The sequence below is a fragment of the Macaca nemestrina genome, chromosome 1 (assembly GCF_043159975.1).
Source record: "Macaca nemestrina isolate mMacNem1 chromosome 1, mMacNem.hap1, whole genome shotgun sequence".
NCBI lineage: Eukaryota > Metazoa > Chordata > Mammalia > Primates > Cercopithecidae > Macaca > Macaca nemestrina.
In genome coordinates, this window is record NC_092125.1 from 125,971,989 (window position 1) to 125,996,013 (window position 24,025).

The window sequence follows — 24,025 nt, forward strand, 5'->3', positions numbered from 1 at the left end:
ACACCTTCCTCAGTGTTCTATGCTTCATATAACATCATGCCAGTCATTTAAAAGTAATTTAAGGAAATAATCTAGAGTCAGGTTCACAAAATGTTTACATCTCTCTTTTCTTTTGTTTGTATTATTAAAAAAATTCTATTTATTTCAAAACTCCAAGAGTTTGAAATGGTCTTCCTTGATGTCATCTTCGTTTTGTGGATGGTTTAACTTTAACCTCTGACTTAACTGTCATTCGCTTTGGTAAGAAGTGATAATCACCCACACAAATGTATTTGCACATTAGGCCAATTCTTGCGGGTCTAATTATGCCCTTTATAATATAACGTTTAACACAATTTGTCTAATCATTTGCTTTTCAGGACCAAAGATCAGATGATATATATTAGAAGGTAATGATCAATTTATGACTTGAATAAAAACACCCACACCAAGCCAACTATTACTTTGGATTATCAGCAGCAACAAATGTTCACTTGGATAAAATCATGAATTTTACTTACACGTGCATAATACACTTTATTAAAAAATGCAATCTGAAGAAATTCCTACCACATCAGGTAAAGTGAAAACATAGATCATAAGGCTCAAAGGCTAGAGATTTATTTTGGGATTCATTAATTGCTGACAATATCACCAGTATTTTTTCAGCCATGGCCAAAGCAGATCAGAATGACTGAGTTCTAAGTCAAGTATCCTTAGGATTATTGGGAAACCTATTTGTTAATAGATAGACAACAGCAGGTACGAATGATCTTAATGGGAAATTTGTTTCAAAAACATTTTTAGCAGATGATCGGAAAGGATGACCACTCTGTCCATGCATTTGAACCTTAATACAGGTGTTGGAATTTTGAGATCCCTATTGAAATTTATTAGGGCTCCAAAACCTTTAATCACTGTGTATACAGAATATGTATGTAAACCGATGGTTATATACGTCAATAATCTACATTGATAATATACATCATTTATTTTCCTTGAGATATGCTGTGATAATTGGGGTCTCATGGGTGTTGCATCTATTATAATGGTATCTTTCTATATAGTTAGTGGAATTGTAGTCATTGATTCCTTCTTTGGGGTAATGCAAAAAGCTCTGGCTAACACCCATAACTTAGCTAAATATCCAAACAGCTTCCTTTTCTCTGGCTTGCACCTTGAAAACCCCATTCCTGTGCCCTCTGGAACAGGCAGTGTCATCTACGTGTGAATTCTTGGCCTTTGGAGAGGAAAGGAATCCACGAGTGCACACAACAAGCACCTTATAAGCCCACAAAGAAGGAACTTTCGAATGCCATTAAAGCAGCCTAGAAGATACAATCACGTTTGATGGTTTTACTGTAACTCTCTTCACCTTAAAAGCCAGGCAACAGGTAAGCTAGTCATGTGTGATGTTGAGTGACCTCTGGAAGATCTTACATCTTGCTTGCTGGAAATCTGAGAAAATACCCATTGCATTCTAAGCAGAACAGCCAGAGGCATATTGAAGGGAGGGTCCAAAATATCACTTTTAGTCAGAGGGTTTTTATTAGGAGTAAATTTTCCTAGGTTCTTGATAATAAAGGCTAATATATTTTTTCAAAGGCACAACGAAGCATCCTTTCAGGTCACCACTGATTTCAAAATAAAACAAAACAGAAATTTCTGATTCGGTGTGTAAAAGGTCAACATCTGCTGATGCTCAGAGATGGGGGATGTGGTGGAGGCGGCCGAATGGGATGTCGAGTGAGCAGTACAGTTAGAGGGGCCATGCAACATACAACTGACACTCCAAACAGGAAGACACCCCAACGCCAAAGAACTACTTTTCCATCCATCCATTTCTGAAACTTCTGACAGGCCAGATCACTATAGCAGCCTCAATAAATAATCTGTGTCAGCTTGCTTCTGCTTGCTTCCCTGTTGCACTAAAATGCACGTGCAAATGCAATTGTCAAGGCCTGAAAGGAGCACATTGTGGGGTATATATACAGTTAGGCAAATGCCAAGGGGGATACTAAAGCAGAAAAATTAGACTATTAGAACTGAAGGTTTTCATTTGCAAGTTTGTAACACTGATGCTGTTTCAACAAGATCACAAAGAGGATGCTGTAACATTAGGCTGGTTCACATTTCTAAATGGATGTGAACACTGCTTCTATTTACAAAGTGGCCAATTTTCATGACATTTACCACATCTAGTGCTTAACAAATCAGTGTCCAGGCCTATTTACAAGCTCAAGTAAACTGGGTTGATTTATAAATTGGGAGACCTGACTGTGCATTTATAAGAAGCAGGAAGTTGCTTTATCCAAATTATCAGAGTATTGCTTTTTAGATGGATGCTGGGAATCGCAATTATTCCATGGCTACTTACACTGCGATCACCCTGCCTGGCACAGCACCTATGACACAAGCCTGTGAGGGGGTGACACTACAGTGAAAATTCTCTCCGCCCATGCATAATCTTGCTTCCTCTGTAATTTGTTTCTAATCAGTTACTTAGTAGCTGCTCAAAGATTTTAGCCATTAGAGATAAAGGGTGCAATATATAAAAATATGTAAAAATTTGCTCTGTAAAGCTACTGGGCATTTTCTTAATGCGAATTTCAGGCTTGGCATGAGGGCACCATTATTTTACACATGAAGTGGGAGCTACACCTGGTTCTCCCATGATAGCTGGAAGAAAGCTCTTTGTAGTGATACTGGAGAAGTGTTCTATAGATGGTTGAAGAGGGGTTTATCTTCAATTGCTTAGATTCATACTAACAGATTTATGAAAGGATTCTGTAGTACTCTCACTCCCAAATTCTGCACATATTTTTTTATACTCTTTCTATATCAAACTCAAAGCTAAGTAGTCAAGAAGACATAGATCTTTGTATTTTAGGAGGGAGAAATGAATGTGCAGATTCTCTTTTTCCTTTACCTCTCCAGAAAGACTATTGATCACAAACTTGCCTGTTTCAGGCCTTCACAAAACCTAGAGTTTAATGCTTTAACAAAATTCCCTCCCCTTGGCTTCATGGACTTTTTCTTGGGTTCTGATGCACATACCTGAGGCATTCATTGGCTTTTATTTTATGCTTTTTAAAATTATGTTAGACATCCAAATCCAGTCTAAGAGAGAGAGAGTTCAATTTGTTTGTTGGTTATTATGGATAAATAGGACTACTTATATTTTTGCTAAATGATGATGATTATTTAAGTAATTGCACCTGAGTCTAGGTAGCCCTCGCTGGTTAAGAGTAGTCAGAAAAGCTGTAGCACTGCCATGTTCATGGAGTTATGCACAAATAATCATTTTATCTGTGTTCTCACCATATCTGTGCAGAAAACCAACACAAAAATGCAATTCACAAAGAAAATACCCTATTACATCAGAAATGGACAATGGGAAAATAGATCTGAGGAGCTGAACAACAAAGCAAAGCTAGCCTAGACTTGGTTTGGTGTTTGTTTTTGTTTTTGTTTTTGTTTTTACTTACTACCGATACTGGAAATACTGGGGATACCTGGAGAGAAAGAAAACAATAAAGAAAAGTTGTTAGCTACTTATTAGTACATAACATCTTTAACTTAATATAAAAATCTTAGAAACTTGACACTTGATAACATTCAGAGTATTAGGAAATCAGCACACACACAAAATACATGCATATGTATATATGCATATACACATTATACACACACACACACACACACACACTTTCCAGCAATTGAAACCATTGTGTTTCATTCTAGAACTCCTGGGCTCATCAGAGTTGGGAAGTTAATACTCATTTCAGCATCTGGTCCAAGTAAGCCTTTTGACATCCAACATTTTGTGTTTCCCTATAAGGTTAATGAACATTTGTATGTGGTTCAAACCAGATATTGTACCAGGCTTAAGTTATGGGCACAGAGTACCAAATATACACTCGGTGGACCTGTGCAAATATATTCACATATGCAATAGACCATTTAAAATGTGTTATGAGATGCATGTGTTAGCTGTTGAAAATCATTTGGCATTTTTTTTGATTAATTCCATATAACCATCATTTTTATTCTTTTACTTGTCAGATATGTGGATTAAACTCTGTAATAGAAACTTAATTGAGCAGAATAATTCAAGAATACATTAGGTTGTGCATATTGATCACGGACTTCATCGATTTTTCAGCTTTCACTTTAATTCACAAGTTGTGCTAAGGTAGGGAAGCCATTTCAGAATATGGCTGGACTTGGTATAAATGTGGACATGAATTTAGTCTGTATCTAACCCAGCAATATAGTGCTGTGACCAATAGTCTGGGCTCAGAAGCCAGGCTCTCTGAGTCTGATGCTTGACTCCAACTCCTAAATTTTCACTGACCACATGACCTTGGGGCAAGTTGTTCATACCCTCAGCAGCTCAGTTTTTTACTTCTTGGGTTGCTGTAAGAGTTATATAAACTGATAGATGTAAAGCACTCAGAGTATTGCTTGACAGGTAGTATGTACTAGGTCCATCTTTGCTATGATCACTATTACTGTTATAGCTCATTCACCAAGCAACAGTATGATAGATGTTGTTAATTAAAAGGCAGAGATTTACATCTTCACCATTAATTTGGGTAGCTGTGTGGGTGAGAGCATGCGATGGAAATCAGACAGAACTCAGTGAGAATTCTGCTTTACTACTGCCTTGCTGGGTGATTTTAGGCAAGTCTGCTAACTTCTCTGCACTGTTTCCTCATCTGAAAAAGGGCTAATAAGATCTACTGCATAGTGCTGCCATGAGGATCGAATGAGATAATCCATAAAAATGTCTGACACATGGTATGCGGCCAATAAGCGATAGCTGTTAATGAGATGTTCAGACTGTTCTTCACATCACTGCAGTATAGTAACAGGTGGTGACTGTAAAAATCATTAAGGTTCTATCTTAGTATTTTTCTTTGAACAACAGCCTTTGTTTTATTTTAACTAATCATTTTAGCTTGCTCAGATATGTCTAGCTTTGTATTCTTTAAAACCAAAAACTATTTTCCTATTTTTTAGTGGGTAGGAGAGAATAAGAAATTAAGACTTACTCTGATTTTTTTAAACCCTGGAAAGAATGAAGTCTTAATTTTAGTTATTAGAAACATAAAAATATCTTGATTTTAAATGCTCAGAATTTGTAGTGCTTCAGCTTAATTAGTGATCAACCAAAACTGGAAATCTAAATTTTCATGTCCGTGTTTTAACTCTACCCTATGAATCTCAAGCTGAATGTGATTTCTGCAAAGGACTGCTGAATTCCTGACCTGACATTTCAGTAGACTACCTTTGCTGCAGTGTGACAGTGACTTGGTACTGAATCTTTATTATTTTTTTCTTTTGCAAATCCTCTGTTGAGTGAGATATGATGGCAGCATCATAATTTTAGTATCAATTGCAGAAGTTCCAAATTTCCCCATGATTGAAAATCCTGCTCCACTGCAAGGCACTGCTTGCCTGTTGTAATCCATCAAAGAGAATGGAAGTTGGGATGGTAGGAGGAGACTTGTCATGTGTTTACAAACTTACATGGTTCTAGAAGGCCACGCATTATGCAAGGCAGAGATCTCGGGGTGTTTGGCACGATACAATGGAGAACAAACCCGCAAGACTGTTTGATGCAGTATTTGCTGCAGCTGAATACTTTAGAAAGATGCAGAAATTTTTTCATTCCTTTGGGGATACCAGTGCAGGGGAGCAATGTTTGTTCCAAGTTTCCAAACCTCACCAAGTGAGGGTATTAGGAGATTCTGTTTTTCTCATGAAGATGTTTTCTATTACCTAACATTGGATGCTTAAAATTCAGGCTGTTCCTCATTTTGTGGCTTACAATTTTTTGAGGTGCTGCCAGATGAGTCATTTTTTCTATTCCTCTGCTGTAAAATGGGAATTGCTTAGAAAAGATTTTTAAACTGCTCATTTGAATAAAGACCTTTGAAGTTGAAAATGTCTGAACACCAAGGGATGTCCACTACTATATTTTAAAATATCATTATTTTTTTCTAATGCTTTGTATTTTAATGTCCAAATACCTTGTTTGTGGTTCTCTACAGATAACTAAAGAATTGAATAAACTCATAAATCCACTAAAAAGGCTACAGGTAAGCCAGGAGAATTTCCTCAAACACTCAAGGGAATAAGACAGAAAGGGCTAGAAATGAACTGCAACAATTTATTTCATGAAAGGTGGGTTGTCTTTGGGGTTTGTGAGGAATGAATCAATGAATGCAGTTCCATCTTACAAGAAACAGTGACTATGTCTACAAGCCACACGAATGAGAGTCAGATTGTGCTTAGGAAAACTGTCTAGGCACCCATTGGCAGTTTTTACCATTCTCTGTGAAGTGACAATTACCATGTAAAGAATATTATTACCTTTGAAACTGAGCTCAGAAGTTATTTCTTTCCTTCCTCCTCCACATCCCTGATGTGAGTTAGCTACTCTCTCCTTTGTGATACCATAGCATTTTGTACAGGCCTCCATGATCAATTTATCAACTTGTTTTTGCATTTTTTAATGTGTTTGCCTGACAGATCTGAGGGTACAAGTTCCCTGTCTTGTTCCCTTCTGTACCTGTTGTATCTGCCTGGGACAATGTCTGATGACATAAAAGTTGCTCAATGTATGTTGGATCAAAAATTTATTACTTATTTCCATGAAAGTTTTTATCATTTTGAAAACATCACTTTTTGGACAAAGGGTGATTTTATCCCCTATAAAATGTCCCACTGAAATTTCTCAGAGTTCAGGATTAATGGATATTAATTATTAATATTAATAATACATATTGTCTTTGAACCCATCCTCCATTCTTATAACAAGAGTTAGGTAATGTACAAATTCCTTTTGCCACTTTGCCCTCCATGAAGCTCAGAGCTCAGTTTGATGCTCAGCTGGGAAAACTATTTAGCATTTAATGTTTGGCCTATTTTCTTTCTATTCTTTTTCTCGGATCTTCTGTTAAAATTCCATTTTTTGATACTCTTATTTGTATTTGTCTTTTTTCCTAACACACCCAGGGGCAAGTGCAGACTTTGCGGGACCTAAAATGTGTGCAATTCTGTGATCTCTCTTTAAGAAAAAGAACATAACATTAAAATATAAAATTATATATATATATATATATATATATATAAAATTAAGAAGGAGTTCAGTGAGGGATCCTGAAGTTTAAGCTTCATTAGCTTAAATGCACCTCTGGAACAACCTCAGAACTACTTGGGAAAGATAAAGAGATGACAGGTAAATTAAAAAGAACAGGAGGAAGGAAAGATACTAGATAAATTAATTCAGAAAGAGTGATAAAAAAATGAAAGCTGAATGGGATTTAAGACATCATCTTATTCAGCCCTTTGATGATTTCATAGAAGAGGCATAAAGAGATTCAAGTGCCTTGTCCAAATCCATCCCTTTATAGTCAACATCGGAGCATGTAATCTCTAGTCCCTGTGTGAGATGTTGTTAAATCTAGGCTGAGGAAATGAAGCACAGGTGTGTATGAGTTTTTTGTTTTGTTTTGTTTTTTTGTTTTTTTTCCCGAGACTTATTCTTTGAGTCTTGTTTTGTCACCCGGGCTGGTGAGCAGTGGCTTGATCTTGGCTCACTGCAACCTCTGCCTCCCGGGTTCAAGCGATTCTCCTGCCTCAGCCTCCTGAGTAGCTAGGATTACAGGCACATGCCAACATGTTTGGCTAATTTTTGTATTTAGTAGAGATGGGGTTTCACTGTATTGGCCAGGCTGGTCTCAAGCTCCAGACCTCAGGTGATCCACCTGTTTCAGCCTCCCAAAGTGCTGGGCTTACCGGTGTGAGCCACCGTGCTCGGCCCCAGTGCATGAGTTTTAACAGAAGTTTCTGCAGTTGGTATTCTTTTAATAATAATGCTTCTTCTAGAATAGAAATGTCACTTCAACCACAGAAATACATATGTGTTGAGTAAGCCAAAGGGCCATTATGCTACCATATGCTGAAAAAATGAGAAAGCACTTGTCTTGCAGGTACTTGCAATTATTCTTTTCTCAATCAGCCCTTCCTTCTCCCACATTTATTTTAATGTTTGTTTTAAAGATACTCTGCTGCAATTAGGGGGATGAGAACCTAGTAGAATTACACAATATAATAATGTGATGTTTTCTTCTTTTTAAATAATTTTACTACTCCCCCAACCAAGTAAATAGCTTAAGGGTAGACAGTTATGCCTAAGGAAGTCAAAATGATGAAGATCTAAAAAATAAATATCCTCCTCTTCAGAAGCCGATTAATACAGTGCTCAAAGCTATAACTCCTTTTGAGAATCAATGGAAGATGCAGCGGCTTTTCATCAGGAAGGAAGCAGAAGGGATAAGGATTTGGCAAGCCTCAAATTGAGAGGAAAAATTACCACTGTTGTGATAGATGGTTTGAAAAACCCATCAAGTAGGTAACTAGATATTCTTATAGCCAGACTGCAGCCGTCAGGAACTCTAACTCCAAAAAAACTTCTTCAAGTTGAAGAAAAGGCAGATAATGAGAAAGAACACATTCTGCAGATTCATTTGTATTCCAGAGGAATTACTTCCAATGTTCTTCCAGTCCTGGCCCCTAGTATAAACTGCTGTTGATAGGAGATGCAGTGAGTTGTCTCCCAGGAACTTGAAAGTGAGGGAAATAAGATCGCCTTCAAAGAAGTATGCTGTGAAATGATCATATAAATGATCCAAGCAGAAATGGCTACAGTCATCTTACAGCAGTAGCAGAGCTTGGGGCCTGAGTATGTGTGGCAGACTCAACAGAGGTGACATTAACCTGACTTATCATGTTAGCATACCTGAAGAGTGGAAGAACTAGCTAATGAGAAGGTAGAAGCCTCACAAAAGGAGCATCCTGACACATATGGTGACAGTACCGTCCTAGCATGGTCTCAAGAGCGAGAGTGGTAACCTGCAAACTTTCAGACTTTCAGTATCCTGTTGGCATGAAGAAGGCTGACCCTGTGGCAGGATCGATGGGTCAGAATGTTCCAGCCTGATGTTATTAACATTCAAGTCATTTAAATTTCCTGATCCCATGCTCACCAAGCAACCTCCTGATTATTATCTGGCTTTGCACGTAGGCTTAATTACAGGAACGAGAATACACTGGCCATAAGGACTTGAATATTCTGAATACCATGACAGTTATTTCATACTGTGGATGAACAGACAGGCAGCTGGCCATAATATATCCCCCCACATAGCTGCTGTCTCCAAGGGGAGAATCTGCTGCTTATGTGCTGGGTCTCAGGGAAAATATAATGACCATAGCAGGTAATTGCACTGCTGCTTACTACGTGGCTGGCACTGTCTAAATGTCTTACATGTACTAATTCATTTAATTTTTATGACCATCCTATGACATCAATAATCAGGCTGATTTTTACAGATGGAGTAAACTCAAACACACAGAAGCTAAGTAACTTGCCCAAGGTCATCTCAGTCTGCTGGGAAGGAAACGAGCCCAGAGTCCAGGTACCAGAATTCAGGTCCATAACCACCATTCTATACTGTCTTTCCATTTATTTCAGGCCCTGATCTTCATTATTCAGCCCTCAAATTAAAAAAAAAAACTATGCAAATTAAAAATTTTTTCAAAATGCACGTGTGATATGACCTAATGTGATCTGAACTAACTTGGTGGCAAAACTGTACTGGAACTGATGTGAGGGTATTATTTATAGTCTTACCTCATCCCAGTTGCTGAGAATAATCATGTTTGCTGTAGAAATATTAAAATGTTTGATTAAATGGTGTTGCCCAATATTCTGCTGTGGGTATTGTTGTAATATATGTGCACTGTATTACCTTTGTAAAAATCCTAAAGATGTTGAATTCCAAATCATATCTGGTCAGATGAGGGACCACAGACCATAGACCAGTGGTTGTACCTGAATAACTTGGTATTCTGGTTTTCAGTACTGGGCCTACAGCTTGGTCATATGCATATGAGGAAGAACCTCTCTTACTGCGCTGACAAAATTAGGTTTCTGAGCCTGAAAGGCTAGTAGTCAAGCCACCCAGGCGGTGAATAACCCTCGGGGAGGCCTGTGAAAACCCACCATCCAATGTGCTGTCTAGATGGTTTGATTGGCCATGAGCACCAGTGAGACTTTTTCCCATTAAAGTTCCTCCAGGAACTCAGATGGTCCCTCCTGTAGGAGATTGAAGGCTCTTGTGTTGGAGCTGGTGACCTTGAAGGCCACATATTCCAGAATATACAAGATCAGTGGGAAGCCAGTGTATCCATGTGCACATTACAGGGCTATTAGGTTTACTTATCCACTCACAAAAATAATTCCACAAACGGGCCGGGTATGGTGGCTCACACCTATAATCCCAGCATTTTGGGAGGCTGAGGTGGGTGGATTACCTGAGGCCAGGAGTTCAAGAGCAGCCTGACCAACATGGTGAAACTCTGTCTCTACTAAAAATACAAAAAATTAGCTGGGTGTGGTGGTGGGCACCTGTAATCCCAGCTACTTGGAAGGCTGAGGTGGGAGAATTGCTTGAACCCGGGAGGCGGAGGTTGTGGTGAGCCAAGATCGAGCCATTGCACTCCAGCCTGGGCAACAAGAGAAAAACTCCATCTCAAAAAAAAAAAAAAAATCCACAAATGTTGATGAAGACCAAGAATAAAATATGGACCTATTATTAAATTTCCCAAATTTGAATTCCTATAATGAGACAGACCTAAGTTTAAATCTTGCTGTGTCATACATTAGCTATGGGACTTTGGAACAACTTAACCTTTCTATGTCTGCATTTCCTTATCTGTAAAATGAGGATAATAATAGTACATATCCCATGGGGATGTTGTGGGAATTTAAACCAATAAAAAACTTAAAGTACTTTATGAAGTGTAAAAGCCTGTAGTAAACTTAATAAATGGTAGCTATCATTATTATAATAATTTTGGTTAAAGATAGTCGATCAGTTGTAAATCTACACACATTATCAATATTTGAGAGAGAGACAGAAGTAATTGATTTTGCATAGGAGAGTCTAGGTAGGCTTCAATGAGGCATCAAGGAGCAGTCTTGAAAAATGAGCAAAACTTCAATATAAAGTGAAGAGAAAAATGCTTTAGGGGAAAGAAATGAATTTAGTATCTAGCATATTGACTTTGAGATCTTTACTGACAGCTGAAATTTTTTTCTGAAATTATTAGAAAGATTGAAGTTAGAATTGGTTGATTACTACTAAATCAATAATACTAAGATCTAAAATCACAATAATAGGCTAGAATGTCAAGAAAAAATTGTAGACTGAGAACAGGCAGGGATAGGGAGTATGGAGATTTAAAAGACTAATAGAAGGGGAGTCTTTGAAGGCAGAAAAATAAGCAGAGATGAAGGAAGAGGGCAGGTTTAGAGAAAACTGATTTGTTCAAACAGGCATTGAAATGGAGCCTAAATCCCACTGGAGAACAGAGAAAGTCACTCAAATTTAACTTGGTCAGCAGTACAGTGCAATGTGCAGTCCTCAGGGTCAAGATCCACCTGGATTCAAATCCTCCCTTTAACCCTTTCTAGCTGTGTAAACCTTAAGCAAGATATTTTTCCTCTGAAATCACAATATTCCATGTGTTTAAAATTAAAATAGTAGTATTTGTCTTGTAAGACTATTTTGAGTTTAGAATGGACTAATGTATATAAAGCACTTAGGAAATTGTCTGGATAAAGACACATACATGTGTACACCTGGGAAGATATAAATTGGTACACCTGGGAAGATATAAATTGGTCAATGCAAACTTGATACCGGAGAAAATAATAGAACAATCATCAAATTACTTTTCATCACTCAGAGGACTCCTAGATATTGTGTAACAATTCAAGTTAGATTTATGAACAAATAATGTCAAAGTCAGACCAATTTGATTTTCATTCTTTGAAGAATATTAGACCATGTGGGTAAGAGAAAAATAAAAGATTGAATACAGCTGAACTAGCTCAGTTTTCTGTCTATCTCCATGACATTTCTATGGCTAGGCTGCAAGGAACTGTTTAGCTCAGCATGTCCCCATAAGAGTGTTTTATAGAAAGTTATTGAATGGTCCATGAAGCAAATAAGTTTGGGAAACATTGGGTAAAATAGGTTGCTTTATTGTAGAACTTTTCATTGTTTCTATTATAGTAATGTAATATGAATAGTCAGTATAGTGTACAGCATTTTTCAGACTTATCTGGCCATGGAGTTCTTTTATGGGTCATAGAATATAGCCAGAGAAGGAGAGGTATAGCTATGATATTATCTTTGCTGCAGTTATGATTCCTACATAGTGATTATTAAGTTTTTAGCATCTATATATAGAAAAACATGTGTTATTCCATAGGGATCAGAGTTTAAAGAGTTATTTAATACTTTTATTCATGAGCTGGACAATGGGGAATCAAGAGAATCATAATTAAGCACGAAGTTGGACAGAACTGCTATTACTTGGAAGACAGAAATAAAATTCAAAGGACATCCAAAATAGAATTCTATCAAAAAGGAATGATCAATAAGGAGAAGAAAAATGTCTTTTCTATAAAATACAAGCTTTGTAGAAAAAGAAAGAAAAGATTTTGATATACATGTGCATGGCATTAAAAGTCCAAGAAAACACACTGGTCTTGAATAAAAGCATGATGAATAAAAATATCACAAAAGTTATTCTGCCTCTGTCAAGTTTATTGTCATGAAAAGCATAGGGAAATGTGGTGTGTCTTACAGACTGGGGTGGCTATATTTTAGGGTGTTGGCCTTCTGCACACTTCTGCTTAGCTCTGCATGTTTCATACAACAGTGGTCTTGAACTGCTCTAGAATATAGGACCTCCAAAGCCAAATGACTCTCAGCAAGGTCCCATCTAGGGTATCCCTGAGTGGTGGGCTGAGTGTCTTGGGGGAGAATCTTGTTATTCCCTGATTTAATGAAGACCTCCTAGTTGTTTTGTTAAAACTTGTGAAGGTGAGCAGACACTGATCATCCTAGATGAAAAGTATCCTTGAGATTCTGCTAAATCTAGAGATTATCCAGGATGAGTGGCATTTCTAGGTCCCCGAAGAGTTGATTTTGACGCACCGGAAGTTGTAACTTTTGTGTTCTTATGTCAGGCAGTGATATATCCTAAGTATCCCTCATAGATAACTGACTTGTAATGTACCCATTAGAGTCATGTGAGTGTGTGTGTGTGTGTGTGTGTGTGTACCTGTATGCATATGTGTAAGAAAAAGCCAATATGAAGTGAGAATCATAAAACTGCTGAAGGTCCTGTGCTTGACTGGGAGTACCACACTAATGATTTAGAGGACTTCCAGAGCAGGCAACCAGGTAAAGGACATGAAAACATTAGCACATAAGAATTGGAGTTGATAATGTTTAACCTGGGTAAGAAATAAAGCCAGGGTCAATATACTTCTTTTACTACTTAAAAAGAAAAAAAAAAAAAAAAAGGTTCGATAAGAAATAACTCATATCAGTTAAAACTGTCCAACAATGGACAAGACTGTCTTATGAAAAAAAACTAAAAATAAATTATTTTTTGAATGCTTATTTTGTGACAGGTGTTAGGCTAAACACATTACATGTGTTAGCTTAGTCAACCGTCTAAAAATCCACATGAAGTAATAACTGTTATTATCCTCACATTAGAGATGGGAAACAGTGTTGGAGAGGTTAGCTTACTTTTGAAGGTCACATAGCTAGTAAATGGAGAAACTGGATTCCACCCTGGAGTCTGTGCACTAAACTACTAAATTACTTACTTCCATCCTCAGATGCTTTAAAGCACAGTCTGATGTGTCAGAGATTTAGTCAAAGGAGTTATTCCCATTGCAAGACTGGACCACTGCAGATCTGCAGATAGTTTCTAAAATCCTTCATCTAATTTCTGCCATACTGATGATTGGAATATTGAATTTAACCCCTTTGGACACTGGGTCCATCCATCACCTGTCTATTTTAACATCAATGAGGAAAATATCCAAAAAGTCTAGAGAAAACCAGTAAAACTAAGGGATAGGTGGACAATTGGATGTACAAGGAAAACTGAAACAAGTTTCATTCCTTGGGTCAGAAAGTGACTTGGTGATCTTCAATATGCAAAGGATTTGGGGTATATAAGTCATTTCCATGATGATTACAACAGGAAATCAGTTTCAATGAGAAAGCTTGGATGAAACAAGAAAGCCTTTCCAGTGAAAATGTCTTGAAATAAAAACTCGGAAGTACACTTATGGGTAGAAGAACAAGATCATGTTAGAATAGAAGCTGATGCCTTCAGCAGCAGCCTTCCCCTGCTGCCTCTCCAGTGGCCTTGGCAAGTTGACCTGCCCTGAGGATGAGCCAGAATGCCAGGAAGTGTTTGTGAACTTCACTCTCTTCCAGCCTTTTCCACTAAAGAAGGAGCAGACATTAAAAAGGAAATCTGAGTCATTTTCACTTTAGGAAAGCTTTAAACTAAATTTGACAACTGTGGTCATAGGAGTTCTTAGGTGGCCAACCACAGGGTACTGCAACAAATAACTTTGCAACATCCCTTCCAATTTCATGAGTCTATGGCCCTCAACAATTGAGGAAAGGCCACAGAGTTTCCATTAATAAAATCACCTTTAAACATCAACATTTCTGCTCAACAGAGCATTAATGTATTAATTTTAGGAGCAAGAAGTCAGTTTTTTTCTTTAACACTGAAAGCAACTGAATACCCTTACAAAGAAGGATTTTTTTAAAACCTTTTGAAGGATTTCTTTCTGTTTCATAGACATTTTATCATAATTTCATGCCCCCATACTTCATGGCTTGTTACTTGGTCCATTACTCTTACGTTTAACTTGATAAGGTCCTGGTTCCTGTGATATGAGTTCTTAGGTCTGGTTTCTCACAGCTGCTGCTTTGAAGTGCCTGATAACATTCTTACCCTTCTGTGGTACCAGTGGATTCTCAAGTTCTGATTCTCCTGTGCTCACTGTCCTGCTGCTTCTGTTAGTTCGCGCTGAATGGGGACATTCTAATCTCCCCCTTTCTCTACTTTTTAAAGAGGGCAAATCTTGGGATGTTGCAGGTAGTTAATTGGTCCATCCATGGAACTGGGCAAATTATTCAGCAAATAATCATATTTCTCTGTGAGCATGTCAGAGCCTGTTGTCCTATGGGGAATCAGGGATTTCAGTGGGGGCACACACATGGTTTCTATCAACATAGATAATGCTTGCACTCTTTCACATGTGTACAGAAATATTTTTTTCTTAATATGGTCCCCACAGGCCTACAGTCATGCTATTTATCCAAAGGGGGGCCTCTATCCACAGGATCCAAAGCAGGTATGTTTCAATTGCTGGAGTTTGGAAACAGCCAAGCTTTTCACAAGACAAAGTTAGGGCCTCGCTAAAACGGTAGCGGGAAAAAAATCTTCTGGACAAAGCATCTCTCAGGATACTGAGTAGGGGAAATGGGGCTATAGACATTCAAATAACTTCTGTAAATTGTTTATGGCTAAGATTAAGTTAGAGTTGACTTTTCAAGGCCTTTGATATTTTAATAGGAAATTAATTTGGGGGAGGAAAAAAATCACCCCTGTCTCATCCACTTAGAAAAAAATTCCTTCTATGATGTCAAGTATCATTTCCCAACACATTTGATGTGAATGTTAGATGACTGAATTTTACAGATGATCAGAGTGCTAAAAGATGTCTACATGAGGTAAGATAGGGATGGAAACTTTCACTGCACTTTAAAGAAGAATGAGACAACTGGTAAGAGGAATAAAATCACAATTGTAAGCAAAATTGAGAGGAACTATCACCTCATTGTGCACAGAATATGCTGTTATCAAGCAAAGTTACTCACAGGTATTTGCAGTGCCTTTGGGGATGGGGAGATAGGAGCCTGGACTCCAAGGTCGGCCCTGATAATTCTTCTTGCATTTCCCACAGTCTGGACCTGTAGTGTTGTGCTCACATTCACATGTCAGTTTGCTGTTGTCATACACACACACAGTGGCATGGAGATTACACTTGCACCTGGGCAGAGGAGAGACAAAGAGTTCATTGTCAGATAAGTTGGTCTCGGTGACCACCGAGGCTTTCCTGATCTGTCTCCAAGGGTTGTGCCTCTCAAACCATGCAGTACTTGAGTGATACACAGAGGCATTTGGTAAGAGAGAGATTTGCAGGCCCAGCCCTCAGAATCTTCCCAAAAAGAGCCGTTTGCACGGGGCAGGGTTGTTACAGTGCAGTCTGTCCTTAATACTGCACGTTGAGAAAGCCGAGTAGCAGTCAGGTCAGTGGGGGCCTAAACTCCTGCAAGGTAACTGTGCTCCAAAATCAAGGGGGTTCCCAACAGGTTCCAAAATACTGTCATTTAAGAAAAGGTCTTTTTGTGATATTAACAAATCTATGACAATTTCATCTGGGCTTCGTTTGAGTTTAAAAAACAATGTTATCATTTTTCTTTAAATCGTTAAGACAATTCTTATTTGTTTAAAAAGGAAGATAACCATTAAAATAATTTGCTATTCAGACTTATTCTTAGAAACCCAAGAAATTATAATCAAGTGTTCTCATTTTGCACTCTAAAATGACATTTCCTCAGATCAGAAGAGATTTTCCACCAAGGCCGCTAACAGACCCGAAGGGAGGTGAGACAGTAATCCTCAGACATCCCACTCACAGCAAATCGGGGAATCACAAAGGCCTCTCAGAAACAGGCCAAATGACTCTAATAAAAGATGCCTAGAATCCTAAAGAAGAAGAAGAAGAAGAAGAAGAAAAAAACCTTCATGTGGCAGGGTTTTGAAGTCATTAGCCAAGGCCTGGCCTTTGCTGCCTATGAATAAAGCCATGATATATGAGGGGCAACAATGGAATATGCAATTTCCACAAAAATACATCCCAGTGCTCGAGGTATCTGACTATAAAATTGCAATGGCTAACCTGGTATTTGTTGAGGCAGCAGAATATAAACTGTATCACACTGAGCACGAACCATATCCTCTGGAAAGGTAAAACCTACGTTGACAGAATGGCCACAACCAGAGGTCAGAATAATGTATGTGAGAAGAGATGGTCCACACATAGGAGAGAACCTGGGCACCCAGGCTGGGGTGGGTAGAGAACCAAGATAGGTCAGAATCAGAACCAGAGAGAAAGAGAGACTGTGTGTGTGTGTGTGTGTGTGTGTGAGAGAGAGAGAGAGAGAGAGAGAGAGAGAGAGAGAGAGAGAGAGAGAAATCTGGCCTCTTCCAGGAACTAGGACAAAAATATAGAAAATCAAGTTTCATAAAGACCAAAAAATATTATGGTATTTTTTTTTCTCTTGGGCCAAATGCCATGAACTGGGAAAAAGAACAGAATTCTCTTTCTTAGGTAGGAAAATGAGACTCCTTAACAACCATGTTGGCTTCTCTAATGTCTGTATAGCAATGGCCAAGTTTTTCTTTAGTGCATTCATAATCTGTTTGGAACACTGACCCATACTTATGACAAGGAAAAAAATGAATGGTTAAGACTGTTACTGAAAGCTGTTGGGCTCTCTTTTAACAAAAAGGTGTAGTCCTAAAGCAACCACCATCTACGCAAACCTGTCTGGGAAGACCGAGCTACAGCTTCCTCGGGGCTCTATTACAATGTTTAATACTTCTTGCTACAATCTGTTCTCTGAGTACTTACGAATTATAATAAGCTTGTTCCACTTAGACACATAAATGTCACCTTTGAAAATGAACATTTGTATATTCTTTAAAAAGGTAAGATAAAAAATAATTCAGTTAAATAGGCAATGTTTAATTATGAGCTAGGTCCTATAACAATCTCCTATATGCAGGGAATCACTTGTGCTAGGTTGCTTATTAAAGAATCTTTCTCCTTCCAACATTAACACCTTTATTTATGGGTGTGTTTATATATACGGAGGATGTTTAAAACCTGAGTGATAGAAGCACTGGCTTATACTGATTTAGCACCATATCTGGTGTTAAAAATTCCAAATGAGGAAATTGAACAATGTGATCCCAAAGAATACGCTGGTTTCATGCGTGAAGACCAAGAATGCAAGGAATAATTGTAAATTGGATTATATATCTTGTAACTGTTAATACTTTCATTCTTGTAGTCACTCTGAGTTACAGGCAATTTCCATTCTCAGGGCATTATATTAGCTGAGAAGATATTCTTTGAATAATAAAAGGAGGTAAAAGGAGAATAGATGAATGTTTAGTCTTATTTTTTCTCAGATTTCTTCCAATTAATGGCTCATTCTCAACTGTCCAAAAGCTTATTTATCATTCAAGGCTCAACTCAATTCATAACCCTTATCTGAAATCCATCCTGACCACTGTACATACCCTGAGCTCTACTCTTCTGATTTCCTTAAATGTGTCCGTGTGCTTGGATTGGTTGTTACTAAAGGCTTTTTGTACTTATAAATTTTCTCACTCATTGCACAATTCTCTCCCATCTTAAGGTGGGGAAATACCTACTGCATGTCTGGTCATCTTTTCCAGCTACCTCCTAAGCCCTCTCCCCTCCCTTCTTGAATTTCCTATACTTGCCACCTCCATTCTCTTATCTTCCACTAACTCAGTCTTTCCAAATGGTCACAGCCTCCCTTGCCAAATCACCCATGAACTCCTTGTTGAAAATCCAATGGATACTTTTCCATGCCTTATTTGTTTCCTCAGGGGCTGGGACTCTGGACCACTCCCTTTCCCCTGACACTCTCCCCTCTGGATACCCAAGCTCATTTTCAGGAACCTCTTCAGCCTGTTGGCTACACATGCTGTTCTCTGGGTTCTGGCCCAGCACAGCCAGCACACTCTCTCTGTGCACTCTTATCTAGTCGTCCCTTCAATTTTTGTCTGCACTTCTTAACTTCCTTTACATTACAAACCTTTTAAAGCAAATTCACATCATCTCCCCGACCCCAAATAAACATATTTAAAAGAAGCTCAAAATGTGAAAACATTTAAGGAGATTTGGAGATTATCTGTTACCTACAGGGGTCAATAGAGCCCCCTCCCTCCGTTATACCATGTGAAGAATATCTAATCAAAATGCTGGTAAGTCTGGCCTCTGTATCTCCATCTCAGATCTCTCTCAGGCTTCAGACTTACTCATCAAAATGCCTCCTGAACAAATCTAACTCAATATGTCCCCAAACTAAACTCTTTGACTTCCCACCTCTCCTGTTCTTCCTTCTGTGCTCTCTGTCTTAGAAAATTGTACCATTTTCCACCCAGTTAGTCAAGAATGATGTATCCCTCTCCTTTTCCTACCACACCTAATCTGGCATTACTGAGTCTCTCACCAAGCCCTGAGATTCCTCTTTGCTATGGTTTAGATATTTTGTCCCTTCCAAATCTCATGTTGAAATGTGATCTCTAGTGTTAAGAGAGGGACCTGGTGGGAGGTGTTGGAGTCACGGGGACAGATCTCTCACGAAGGCTTAGTGCCCTCATTGTGGTAATGAATGAGTTCTCATGCCATGAGTTCTTGCAAGAAATGGTGGTTTAAAAGAGTGTGGCATCTCCGTCCCCCATTCTTGTTCCTGCTCTTGCCATGTGACATGCCAGCTTCCTCTTTGCCTTCCACCATGAGTGGAAGCTTCCTGAGGCCCTCACCAGAAGCTGTGCAGATGCAGGCATCATGTTTCTTGTACACAGACCACAGAACTGTGAGCCAAAATAAACCTCTTCTCTTTATAAATTACCAAGTCTTAGGTATTCCTTTGTAGCAGTGCACATGAACTAATGCACTCTTCCTTGATTCTCTTTCAAATCCTTACAGTTCTAGCAATGATCACTTTCTTAGCTGTGATCATCGTCTTTGATCTGGTTTATTACAACAACTTCTAAACAGAATTTTGTGCTCCAGGCATGCTCCTCTCTATCCAATCACAACACAATAGTCAAAAAATTTTTTTACACAAATATATTTTGGGTCACTTCTGGAACAGAACCATTGTAAAATTTCCCATTATTTTCGGATAGAGTCCAAGCTCTGTAACATGGCTTATAAGTTCTTTTTGCAATGTATCTCTTGCCCCTTTTCCAGCTTCATTTGTACCACTCGTAACTCTTCACTTAGTTCTTCAAACTTTGCCTTCAAGTACTCTTATAAGCTGTTTCTTCTGCCTACAGCATTCTACTCTCCTATTCCTACCTCTTTGATCAGGATAATTCTTCCCTTTATATATTAAACTGTATGTCAGTGGCTGGCTCCTTTTTGGTATTCAAAAAATATCTGCTGATTAACTATCTGAATGTTTCTATGGTCCACCAGGATGCCTTTTCTGTGTGCTCCTATGACATAAGGCAAGGCTAGTTGCATAATAAAGCCCATACTATCTCTACTATAGACTGTAGGCTGTATTTTAATTGCTTATTCTGTCATCCTCACTAGAGGATAAGTTCCTGGGAGGCATCAGTCATGTCTGCTTTATTTATTGTAACATCCCTAGCGTGTATTGCGGTTCTTGGACATAATAAGTGCTTGAGAAAACTTAGATGATCAAGACAAATGATAATAAACAAGTAAGCTTCCTGAAAGCAGGAATGTCATACGCGTGTTCTACTATGTCTAACTTGACAATGGACTAATTAATGAAAAATTAATAGACATTGTACTAAATTAAACACTCCATGATGTGTCTTGAAAGCTGCCACATGCCCTCATTGTTGGTTTTCATAACTAATATTACATTGGAGAAAGGAGACTCTATGAAATTTGTGAGATATCATAAACCCTGTTTAATTTCATTTAAACTCCAGGGGATTTATCAGATGACTGAAACCCAAAACAAGAGCTTTGTAAACAATGTTTGAAAGACCTAGGAAAAGAACACAGCTCAGGGGAGAGAAAAAACAAAGTATTTGCGTAGCATAATTATTCTGAAATGTGCCTCTTTTAGCTTCAATGTCTCATGCAAGGATGGCTACCCTGGTCCAGCTGAAGTTGGAGGAGGGGCATTGCTTGAATGTTGGCTAAAACTGTAACTTCACATCTGGTGAAGTTTTGGGTTGTCTTTGCTTAGTCACTGTAACAATTGCTATGCTGGGGCTGAACAGTGCAAGTAGAGGGTATGAGTTCTGTGCAAGAACAGTGCAAGTAGAGGACACTGCCTATGTTTGGAGATGACTCCTGTTCATTTTCCACAGCTCAGTTTATCCTCATCAGCCCCATTCCAATTAGAGGTGAAAACCTGTTATTTAGAGCCCTTGCCAGAGTGGCTCTTCCACCAACCGGGGGAAAAAAAAAAAAGATTTCACAATGCTGGGAGATTGCTGTCAATTTCTCATGCTGTGACCTCCGGCCTCATGATGGCTAGAGGGCTGACTTCTGTGACATCTCACTCGTCTCTGACGTATTCATTATCCATTCCCATGGTCATCCAGCTCCCATGTCTATATATCCTGTCACTTTAGTTGGGGGAGGACTGGACAAGTGGAGACCTAAAAGGCTCTGCTAGCAGTCACATGTCTGATGTTCTCGAGAGCCAAGTCTATTCACCGATTCTGTTTACACCCACAGAACTCATACCTAGGCATTGCAGATAGAACTAATTGACCTGCATGTTCCTTGAAGATTTATTTGTGTGCAAGTGACAAATGGCAGACATTGCCAAATAAGGGTGTCACTAAGACAGACTTCAAAAAAAAAAAAAAAAGTGAGCTCTAGTCTGTGATGCAAACTTTACGAACGCCAGTGTGTTCTCGCTTTCAACCAGATCTGCACTTCCTGTATTTTAGTGACCAGCTGTCATGAGTCAATTTAATCTTGCTTATAAAAATGCTCCAACATTTAGTTCTGTGCCACCTGCCAGTAGGTATGAAAAACCTATACCGTCTGCCTCATTTTTTATTTTTTTATAACTTAATATATCTATTCTGGGAAATCTGTTATCTGCCAGAATTTCCTGTGAGCTAGAGGTCCATATAGCCTATTACTAATGTTCCAAATAGAGGTACTGAGACAAAGAAATTAAAAAATGTCCTTTGTGAAGAAAAACAGGAGTGCAGGCCAGGCTTAAACAGGAATGCAGGCCAGGCTTGCTTTCGTGCAGTCAGAGTTTTGGTTACGTTTGTGCCATTGGAGGATTCGCCATGAAGTGGATGAAGTTTAGCTTCGGGGCCCTTTCAGGGCTCTGAGGAGGACCCTAGCAATATGTTCACACGGTAATACACTTTGGTATAATTTACTCAAGTAAGGTATTTATTTATTTTTATTAATGAGGGTTTTTTTCCTTAATGAGGCCCCTTGGGTCCCTGCATCCCCAAAGGAAGAAAGTTTTAGGCATTCCAAGATGTGGATCATCCTCTGCTTGCACCTCTTCCCTTGGATTGGCACTAGCTATACAAATGCTCTTAGAGAATGTGTTAGCACAAATATTGGAGCTTGTAAATGTCTTTTTAAAAGAGTGATACATTATACAGTGCCTCTCACATTCTTTTTCTCTCTCTGCAGCCACCTTGACTTTTGACTTTCTTTACATAGACACATGAATTTCCAGTTCCCACCTTAACACATTACTTGAAATGGGAGATGTGCAGCAACATAACTTAGAGTTTATGAATTATGACACTGGGACACCGAAAAGGACAGCCTGAGTTCAAATCCCTCCTTTGCCACTTACTTACTGTAAGGCCAGGGTAAGTAACTTAACAAACCAACAACTAAACAGAGCTAACATTGTCTGAATAATTCTAAGCACCTGGCATTGTGCTAATTGCTTTTTGCATTTTTCACATATTATTTCATACCAAGCTCACAATAATCCCATGAGACGTGCACTAATGATTACAGATGATCATGCATTTGAATATTGAGGTGTTCCAAATCCCAGCTGGTACAAGATGGAGCAGGGATTTAGACTATGGGCAGCCTGCCTCCAGAACTTTGCTCTTACAGCTGCAGAGGACATTCATTCTTCCTGAGTACAGCTAAAATTCAGCTGCCTTTTCTGTAAGACAAGGGCAAGAAATGGAGGGGTTTCAAAGGACAGTTGTGGGACTTGAAGCACATGATGCATGTAAGCCCTTAAGATAGTATCTGACGCAAAGTTCTTAACAAATGTTAGTTTCCATTATTATTTCTATAGTTACTATCTCTAATACTATGGACATGGGCTGTCTGATTCATTCTGTGGGCATTAATTAATGGGATAGTCTATGGATAGCACCATGAGAGGTCGCATAGGGATTCAAACAGAAGGCACCATACAGTCCTAATCCCCAAGAACATAGAATCTGTTGAGTAGAGAAGATGAAACATATACAGAATAACTACAGACCATAAACAGAGTAATACTCTCTGTATCTAATCATGACAATATAACAAAGTAGGGTAGGGATACTTTGTTGTCTCTCCAGTGATGATGATGCCTTTGCACTAAACAGTCAGAGGGAGACAGTCTCTACTACTGAAGGCAAGTGGAAAAAAGAGGGCCAACAATTACCAAGGACCTTCATATACCTGGAACTGTAATAGATGCTTTATGTACATTATTTCACCTCATCCTCATTTTCACTCTGAGAAGGAGGTAAAATCACCTGTTATTTTCAGATGTGGAAAGTATGGCTGAGAGCAGTAAAGTAACTTGCTCAAAGAAACACATTGCTGGTAAGTGGCAGCCTTGAGTTAATTCCAAAGGCTGGATCTTTCTAGGACAATACTCTGTCTGAGATTAGAACTAAGCAATCTGGTTCATATAACAATTAGACTCAAGACAGCAATGTTAACACATAATACTCGAATGTTGCTAATCAATGTGTGGTCCGTGGACCAGCAGCTTCTGTGTCACCAGAGGGCTTGTTAGAAATCTCAGGCTTCCTCTGGGCTTACAAAAGCAGAATCTGCAATGTTAACAAGATTTCACATGACTAAATGCACAGTAAGTCTTGAGAAACACTGTAGAGCTCACCAGTATGTCAGAGTTCTGATGAACAGAAAAACTAAAATATGGGTGAGGCTTACGCAACCCTTTCCCTTCCACTAGAATTCTGTTGGAAAATTTTTGGCTCAAACTGGATTAGCACTAAGGTTCTAGCT

At 38.6% G+C, this 24,025-nt stretch overlaps 1 protein-coding gene across 19 annotated transcripts in view; it reads right to left on the bottom strand.

Moving 5' to 3' along the window:
* The window catches only part of LOC105489205 (netrin G1), a 362,022-nt gene that overhangs the window by 72,152 nt on the left and 265,845 nt on the right, over positions 1–24,025 (bottom strand). For all 19 annotated transcript variants that reach the window (XM_011753895.3, XM_011753882.3, XM_011753888.3 and 16 more), the window contains 2 exons: positions 15,831–16,003; positions 3,468–3,494 (listed from right to left, as the gene is read on the bottom strand). In XM_011753895.3, the coding sequence (XP_011752197.2) occupies positions 3,468–3,494; positions 15,831–16,003 (200 nt within the window). The remainder of the gene's footprint in view (positions 1–3,467; positions 3,495–15,830; positions 16,004–24,025) is intronic.